General features: G+C 38.0%; 1 protein-coding gene across 3 annotated transcripts in view; it reads right to left on the minus strand.

Moving 5' to 3' along the window:
- LOC107685426 (activin receptor type-1C-like) overlaps window positions 1–9,466 on the minus strand; it is a 54,733-nt gene extending 45,267 nt beyond the window's left edge. For all 3 annotated transcript variants that reach the window (XM_016481999.1, XM_016481998.1, XM_016481997.1), the window contains exon 1: window positions 9,299–9,466. In XM_016481999.1, coding sequence (XP_016337485.1) covers window positions 9,299–9,362 — 64 coding nt within the window. In that variant the 5' untranslated portion in view covers window positions 9,363–9,466. The remainder of the gene's footprint in view (window positions 1–9,298) is intronic.
- Between the last annotated feature and the right edge of the window lie 366 nt (window positions 9,467–9,832).

The raw sequence follows: 9,832 nt of genomic DNA on the forward strand, positions 1-9,832 counted from the left end.
TGATTGCACAGACACTATTGAATCATTAATGAACTGACTTTAGCTAGAAAAATGACTCTGTCATTGTCTTCTTGCATTAGTGACAAACTATTGTCCTGTTTGACACTGTAAATCTACTTTGACACAATCTGTATTGTATAAAGCGCTATACAAATAAAGGTGACTTGACGAGCTACATCCTATCGAGCTACATCCTACATCCTAGCTACATCCTATTTAAATACCACCATCTACAGGGTCTACAAATGCCACAGACAGAAGCCGTCCAACCACTCCTCCTTTACAGGGTTGGATTATCCTCACCTTATTAGCCAAGAATGCCAGTCCATCTAGGCCTGCCTAACGGCCCTGCAACTATCAAGACCTGCCTAGGGTAAACCACCAAGTCCTACCCAAGACATTAAGCATCACCGTCTCAGCCAGCAGTGTCTTCACAGCTACTTCAGGCTCATATACTGACCTATACAGACAAGTTGGGAGATTGCAACTAGATACCACAGTAAAAAAGTCATTGCTTACTTGAAGCAAGATCAAGAGGCCATTTCACCGCTTGAGTCCAAGACTACTAGAGTTACGGTAGATGGAGAAGCCAGATATGCCACACCCTTGTTATGAGTGAAACATGACTCTCCAACCAGCCTCCTCAGATACCACTCTACCTTGTCTCAGAGGAACAGGGCGGTGGTTAGCCTCCATTAAATTATTGTTAGGCTGCATTAATTAGGTTCAATTAGTTCAGGCTCATATACTGACCTATACAGACAAGTTGGGAGATTGCAACTAGATACCACAGTAAAAAAGTCATTGCTTACTTGAAGCAAGATCAAGAGGCCATTTCACCGCTTGAGTCCAAGACTACTAGAGTTACGGTAGATGGAGAAGCCAGATATGCCACACCCTTGTTATGAGTGAAACATGACTCTCCAACCAGCCTCCTCAGATACCACTCTACCTTGTCTCAGAGGAACAGGGCGGTGGTTAGCCAGAGATCCACAAGCAGCAGCCTACCAGGTGGAGATGAACAAGTTAAAGGAGGCAGGATATGCACAAGAGATACCTCCTGACCAAGTGGATCAATCTAAAGAGTGGTGGCAGCCTACCAGAGGACAGTACCAGAGGACAGCCTACTCATACGATTCCTCTGGAGAGACCTCGATTGAGATCAGTTCTCTAGACACTCAAGTGAATATGTCTGAGAAAGCATAGAAAAATCATTCTATGTGGACAACTTACTTTAGTGTTTCAGTTGCCAGGAAGAAGCCAGGGCAAAATCATCCAAATTAACGAAATCTTCTAGCCACAGGAGGATTTAATTTGAAACAACAGGCCAGTAATGTCCCTCAAGTACTGGTATTCATTAAATATTCTTCATCTCTACCAGGATGATTTATATCTGCTCAATATCCACCAGCACTCCCATTAGTCTCCCCCATAATTTGAAAATTTAGCTATTTCTGCATTTATTACTCATAAAATGTGGTCTGGTCTTAATTTAACTTACAATTGTAGACAAACACAATCTGACTAAACCAATAACACAATAACAGTTGTACTTTTGACATTTTATTTAATACATGCATTAATCATTCACAGTGCAGAGTGGAAAATTAAGTAAACCCTTGACTTTAGTATCTTGTAGATCTTCCTTTAGCAGTAAACCTTCTGAACTTATGAACAATTCTAGACCATCCTTCCCCACCAGTCTGTTTTAGTTCATAAATATTTATGGGTTGTCTTGATGCAACAGCATCTCAATTGACTTAAGGTCAGAACTCAGTAAAACATGTACTTTCATCTTTTTATAAAAAAATTTCGTTGATTTATTCAGCTTTTTCTGTGCTTTTGTCACTCATGTTGCATCACCCAACTTTTCTGAAGCCTTACAAAGACTGCAGTTTTTAGTTTTCTGCAGGTATTTTGCAGTTATCCTTTGGTTCTTCCTCACCTCTTTCAGAATTGCCAATTGTGTTCTTGAGGCTCAGATATATTCACAGCGAAGCTTCTTTTCATTCATTCATTCTTTTTTTTTTTTTTTTGCACAAGCTCTGCAATTCAGCACTCCAGTCAAATAGTCACATCATGTTTATTTATATGGCACATTATACAATAGATTGCTTTAAACCAAACAGCTTTACAGTATTAAACATGAAAAAATCATGTCAGAGTTGCTTTCAATTAGAATTACAACTTCAATTTCTACTTTAAAGCAGCTCTCCAATGTTTGTTTTTACTCGCAGAGGTCTGACCTCAACGGATTCAACAGAGGAAATGAACTGGAGAAGATTTACAAATCAAAGAGGGCTGAGCCTCAGTGCACACTAGTCAACTAGTCGACTTCAATGCTCTGCCATGACACATTAAGCTTAACGTTGACTAGTCGCTGGTCCTATAGAGGGCGCAACAAGATAAGAAATCTTTGAAGGACTTCCACATTTACGCTCCGTTTCCAAACAGTTAAAATGACAAATAAATGCATACTCTGAAAGCGCTCCACAAGACATGTGAGATTATATTACTGGATGCTCGAAATTGAACGGGAGAATGCACGTTTTATACTGCTTATTGTACAGGTAGGTAAGTTAATCACTGTTCTAATCTAATACGCTGCTGCACTGTAATGCACACACATTACAGACAGTAGCTCGTACATCATGCACAGATCGCGCGCACACAGAATCATTCAGCGTTCAATATTGTCAACACTGTTCTGTGATTTCTCAATAAAATAGCTTTGAAACTGAAAAGTTCAAGCATATATTTCTTAATAACTAGCTTCACTACTAGTAGAGAGACGCTGCCAGGTAGAATTAATTCACACATTATATTACTGGATGCTCGAAATTGAACGGGAGAATGCACGTTTTATACTGCTTATTGTACAGGTAGGTAAGTTAATCACTGTTCTAATCTAATACGCTGCTGCACTGTAATGCACACACATTACAGACAGTAGCTCGTACATCACACGCGCACAGAATTAGTATTGTCAACACTGTTCTGTGATTTCTCAATAAAATAGCTTTGAAACTGAAAAGTTCAAGCATATATTTCTTAATAACTAAATCCCACAGCTTCACAACTAGTAGAGAGATGCTGCCAGGTAGAATTAATTCAGACACGCAATCGCTCTCACTAATGCATTCATATGAATGTAATCTTTACTGTGCTACTTTATCTGTATCTGATTTAGAACGAGCAGAAATCTGTGAGAAACATAACGACTCAAAGACAAAAAACTGTTAAAAATGAGCTGTTATAGGAGCAATAGCCATGTGGGCAGCGCTGTGTCATATGCCATAGCTGTGCACAAGGTGTTTATCACAGCTCCAGACTTATTTGTTCATTAATTACGTCATCAGCGGCTAGTCGACTTCGACTCGACTTTCATCACATAAAAGTCGACTTTAAAAAAAATCAGAAGTCGTTCAACCCTTAGTGCACACCTACTTACTACATAATTGCCACGGACCAACTTTTCTGGAATGTTCACTTTAGTAAGCCGTTTTGAATTCCCAAATCAATCTCTAAACAAACTTTATTTTGGCCTGATTTTGTTCGAGAGGACATCACACCAGTTCGTTCTTTGTTCGCTTGAAGTAAATCAGGGCCTTTAGAGTGATCTTTACAGGAGGACCACTCCTATGAAAAGTATCAACAGTGAATGATGGTTCACAATAACCAATATATCTTGAGAACAAAAGATATATTGGTAAAAAGGGTTTGTGTGCCTTTTTTTAAAGACCAAGGTACCTGTGCAACCCACACTTCCAATCGATCACATCTCTTTAAAGGGGTCATAGGATGCCCATTTTCCAAAAGTTGATATGATTCTTTAGGGTCTTAATGAAAAGTCTGTAACATAGTTTGGTTCAAATTTCTTAATGGTAGTGTAAAAAACACCTTTTTTACCCTGTGAAAAATGCTCTTTTCAAATTAAGCCAATTTTGTAGCATTTTCCTTTAAATGTTAATGAGCTCTGCTGACCCCGCCCCTCTCCTCTGAGCTGCTCTCAAGAGAGACTGTTTACTTTAGCTGCATTCATTGTGATATTAGGAAAGGCGATTTGCAAAGATTCATTACAAAACATTATTACTCACTCTTCTGTAGATGAGGCTGGATCATGAATGATTCGCGCGAACATAAGACGCATATATGTAGATCGGAGGCGCATTCCCTTCAGAAACAATGTAATCCACTGCCAGTTCAGCGGCTCAGATGTCGGGAGTAAATGACGACTGCTATGTTCATTATTACATCCAACAACAGAACACCTCAATCGCTTAGGAGTCATTCTTGTCTACAACTGCTCCAGCGGTGAAACAATGGTGGACTGATGACAGCTCACTCAGGGCAGGTCTAAGGTAAGACACCAGTCCAGTCTGTGCTGAAACGCTACTGTCAATCAAACTATTGTGGGAGAGGCCTGTCTATGTGACGTCACACAGACAGGCATCTGAGATCGGCTCGATTTGAGAAAGCGGGAAACATTTAACCAGATTAAAAAAAAACACTGGGTGGATTTTTATCATTATAGGGTGGTTGTGTACACACACTGCCAACACACATTTCAGTTCAAACAACTTGTAAAAGTGCATGTAGCATCCTATGACCCCTTTAAATGACTCCAGTTTCCAAGGTTCACTTACTTGTTCCAGCCTGCCCTGTCAATGATCACTCAATGTCTTCAATAAAATTTTGAGAAGTACAACTGTTTATGTGTCATTAGTTATGTATGTCAGAGAGTGTTTGTCTGTAATTGACCAATCGGTAAGCCCCTCGCCTCGAATGCAGATGAGCCAATGGCAGTTGAGTATCAGTTGCGCAGGGACTGGAACTCAGAAATCTTTAGGTTTCAGCGCTATAGATAAACACTGGAAGATCCGAAGCTTTCATCGGTTTGATGGTGTTTATGCTACAAAAATGGAAAACGATGTGCCTTGGGTACTTGTAACACTGATTTCAGGTATACTAAGAGGATGTGCCTATCAAAACAGAGCAAAATAAAATAAAATAAAATCCTATTTAAAAAAAAGCAAAATGTCCCTAAGCATTCAACCCCAATCCCAATGAAGACGAAAATGTTCATTTTCTGATTGTCATACTCTTATTAAGTTACAATTTTCATCTTCTCAAGCAGAACACTAATGTCATCTTGTGCTTCAGCAAGGTATCTCTGGCTAAAACTAGCTAACGTTAAAGTTAGTGAGATGCTAACAGTGTAGGTCAAAAACACATAAACGAAGGTCTACATTTCAGTGCCTCTCCATATTAAACTGGTTAAACGTAAATTAATTTAATCTTACCCTGAGGTACATGAACCCTGGATGTTGTCATCTGCGATCGTGTCGACCGTAATGCCTCAATGTTCTCCCGCTTGCATTGTGATCTGTAAACCCTCACTTCCAAATTAATCTTGTTACCCACCACATTTATTTTAAAATCTTTTATATATCCCTCTATGGCATATTTAAGTCCTACTTGAATGGTGGTCCTTCTGTGTCCAAAATTTATCAAAAACATCTTGGGACAAGGTTTTCACACTGACAGTCAACTCTGTTTGTTTGTCCGAGTAAGCAACAGTAACTAAGGGGGGCGGGGGCTTAACGATAGGTCAATTGTGTCTTAGATGAAGATCAACCACATTTTATGGATAACTGATTCAGATTATGATTTTTATAGATGGCCTGTGAATATATAAAAAAACTGGCTGACAAGATGACTCCTAGTCTGCAGAAGCTTGGTAGAAGAAGATTATTCCAGCATAATAGCAATGCAAAGCACACTGCCAAAATCACACAAGATTTTGTAAAGAAATAAAGCGAAAACTATGACTTGGCCAAGTTGTCACCTGACTTTAATCCAATAGAACACATTGGGGATATCATAATAAGAAAAGGTATAGCAACACAACTCCTGCAGCAAAGAGAAAAAAAAAAACAATTCTCTCCAGAAATGTGTGCAACATTTTTGTTGCATCGAGTGACTTTGGGGCCTGTGTTTTTAATACAGTACATCTAAACTATTAGTTGTTAATTTTACATAAAAGCAAAAAGTTCACAGTTCAAATTCTAAATAATGAGAGGTGATACAAACTCAAAATTATACAATTTTGAGTCATTTGACATTGAAGTGTTATTGCAATGGTGTGTCCAACACCATGATCAGTGAGTACAAAGTGACTCTTTTCTTTGTCCTTTGTGTTGATATTGCCTAACAACAAACATCCTTAAATAAACCAGTGGAATACATAAGTAATCTTGTTAACCTATATTTTTAGAACCCATGGCCAGTTGCTATTTGTGCTGTGTGACAGGCAGTTTTTAGGTTATGTAAGCAGGTTCTTACTCTCAGACTGCAGTGAAAAGCTCTATAATGCAGCTTAGTATAATCTAAGGCTGTCTGTAACACACCTGCATGGCTGTATATGTGTGCGCTGCCTCTTTCTGAGGCGTTTATTTTCAACCGAAGGGTTACGAATGTAATCTAGGAGGTCTATGGACTGATATATAAAGTATATCAAAATTTCTTAATAACTGTAAAAATGTATCATTTATTTCTAATCTAATTGCTGTGGTGTAGATTAACTTTAAGCTGCATTGTGACAGAAATGATGACCTCCATGTAGCCTTTGAGAAAGTAAACTAATTCCATTTTAGACAGAACTTCTGTTACAAAATTGTTACAACCCTAGTTGTAATATACCAGTCAAGCAATTCATTCATCATGGAGATGCCAAATACAGCACAGACACAACCACCGCATCTAACTGAAGCAGCTCTCTCTCCAAAGAGCTCAAATGTAGCCTACTCTTGAAAACAAGCTAATAAATCTGAAGATAATATCTGAAATATGCTGCCGAAACTAAAAGGGGAGGATCTTTCTTACACATCCAGATAAACATTTGTACATAACAGCTCTAGGTACTGTTCAGTATGTGACAACAGCAGCATATTCGGTCATGCGATGGCGCCGCAGACGGCAGCCTCAGTGTTTGGCTCTCCAGTGTTTGTACTGTTTTTTTTGCATATCATTTTGCATATGACATTTTTTTTTTAATTCTTAAATTCAACCTTGTCTTAGTTTTTCTAATTTTCATGAAAATTGACTCAGGTCATCATCAGACCATGCTGCCAAAAATGTATCAAGAGCTTTTTGATAGACCAAACCATTCTAATTTAATGCTTTAACTAATTTGGCAAGCATACCAAAGTGGATGTGAATATCTCCACAATGCTTTGGCATACTGAGCTGAAATTTGGTATACTTCATAGCCTGACAACCCGTGAGGAGTTTCAGCAGAACACTAAACAATGGAAGACTGATAACTTATGAATAGTTTGACCAAAATCATGAGACAGTCTCTTTACATTCAGTATGGCATATCAAGTCAAACAATTTTCAATTTTCCCATGTAAAAAGGTTTTTTGTGTGTCTTTATCTTGACAGTCTTTGAATTTGTTGTCAAGGTTATTCTTGAGAAAACGTGACAAGCCTTTGGCAACAGCACTGTTTCTGCCATTCAAACATGATTTAAACAGAAAGAATCTCAAATAGCTGCAAAGCAATCCTTTCTGTGACCTATTTTGTGGATTTTCCGATAACTTGAGCACTTTTGAGGAAAATTTAGAATCTGTGGATAATAATATCAATACTCCAGCAATGAAAAACACAACATGAATAAATTATGCAGATTAAAATGCTGTTTTTAAATACTGTTATGTTTTACTTTTCTTAGGCTTAACGTCGCTGTGGTAATTTGCGACTGCTCATTTGTGAAATATGCTGTTGATTGTAGTTTGTTAACTGAAAACAACTCATTTTTACGCGGCAGTAACCGTACTAAGACCGTTACATGTATTTCTCGCCGCGAGATCATCCAGGCATGTTAGGGTTCCAGGCAAATCTATGAAATCTATGAAAGGTAACTTCAGAATGCAGTGATCAGAATTTTTATATCAGAATCAGAATCAGAAAGAGCTTTATTGCCAAGTATGTTTGCACATACAAGGAATTTGTTACAGTGTCACAAGCTTCCAGTACACGGAGACAACAACAACACACAGATAATAAAAATAAGATGTGAATAAAATACACATGCATAAATATAAACCACAAAAAATGAATAAATTGTATGATACAGGGCAGCCTGTATCATCTGTAGGATGGGTCGACCCTGTCCAGCAAAATTCAGTTTTCGACAGTCAGCCTTTTTGTCTGTCCACCAAGGTCCAAATCTATTTGAAACTTCTAGACGGTGTGTGCAATCTTCACCGAATTTTACACAGATTATCATCACACCATGCTGGTAAAATGCTATTAAAAACTTGTTGATATCTCAAAGAGATAAACTAATTGTCAAATTTGAAATCAAGGAGCTGCACAGTGTTTTATAGAATATCTTGACAATGCTACTGCCTATTGCACTGAAACTTAAAGTGTGTCAAATCATGACCGCACTCTGATGCACCCTGCCATGCTTTATTTTGTTTAGCTCATTTTGACTCTTTTGTGCTAGACAAACTGCATAAGGCAAACGAGATATGATGGTAATTTACACTACACTATTGTAATTATTATTACTGATACCTTAATCTTCATTTTTATGGCAGTCTATATCGAAATATCTGAATACTTAGATTGAACATTCACTAACACTTTGCCTCATAAAGGTCAAACAACTCTTTTCATGTATTTACTGCTTCTCATTCCAACTGCACTGAAATAAAAACATCATACTGTATTTGGCCATTTACTTATGTCTGTAAAAAGTAAATGCTTTCTTAGAACTAATGCACACTCCACTGACAGATGCTAACCAATACAGACAAGGACCAGATTACAGACCATCATAAATGCCGATTGAACATGTTCAGTCAGTGAAAACAAGCGCCCTTGGTTAGTGTCTGTCAGTGCAGTGTAAATTAGCCTTTAGAGATGTGTTTTCCTAAGTAAATACCCAAGTCTGTGCTTTAAAGTGAACTGGACACACCTGTGAACACCTGTTTCACTAGGCACTGGTCTGATCTTTTGACTTTAACCAGTTCATTACATAATGCTCTGAAGTCCGTCTTAAAAAAAAAAGTAAGCATAATCATAGCAAATGAGGCAGTCATTAGGTTCACAGCAGTGTAACGTCATCTAAATAAGATGATTACACAACATATTATTATAACTATGAACTCCGCTTTACTAACAGTTGCAGCTTTGCTTACTGTTGAAATTGCAAATATACTTCCACTTTTGGTCTAAAAATAAGTTTAATAAAGTAGAGAGTGAACTAGCAAGGCAGAAACTGTACCTGCAGTGAGTTGCACAAACGTGAAGAGTAAAAGCGCCGCTTCTGAGCACCTGAGATAAGACATGACATCTGTCACTGTCCGCGCATCAATACATCCACCTTTATAGACAAAATCATCACGACTCTATTCTGCTGCATTTCCACAGTGACTGCTCGCATTGCTCCACTCAAAATAAAACCCCAAAGCAACTACACACGTAGAGAGAGACATGCTCCGCCTCTTGTGGCTTAATGTAAGAGCATTACAGAGAGAGAGAAAGAGAGAGAGAGAAACTCAGACGCCATGACTGTGAAACACCAATAAACCTTGGTAAAGGAAATATAGAATGGCCATATTTATATTTATGGCTTTTAAGCGATATATGGACCCACTTTATATTAAGTGTCCTTAACTACTATGTATTTACATTTAAATTAATCAAGTCAAGTCACCTTTATTTATGTAGCGCTTTATACAATACAGATTGTGTCAAAGCAACTTTACAGTGTTAAACAGGAAAAATGTGTGCTGATAATGCATGAGGACAATAGAAA

Source organism: Sinocyclocheilus anshuiensis, unplaced genomic scaffold (assembly GCF_001515605.1).
Source record: "Sinocyclocheilus anshuiensis isolate Anshui unplaced genomic scaffold, SAMN03320099.WGS_v1.1 scaffold1070, whole genome shotgun sequence".
Classification (NCBI taxonomy): Eukaryota; Metazoa; Chordata; class Actinopteri; order Cypriniformes; family Cyprinidae; genus Sinocyclocheilus; species Sinocyclocheilus anshuiensis.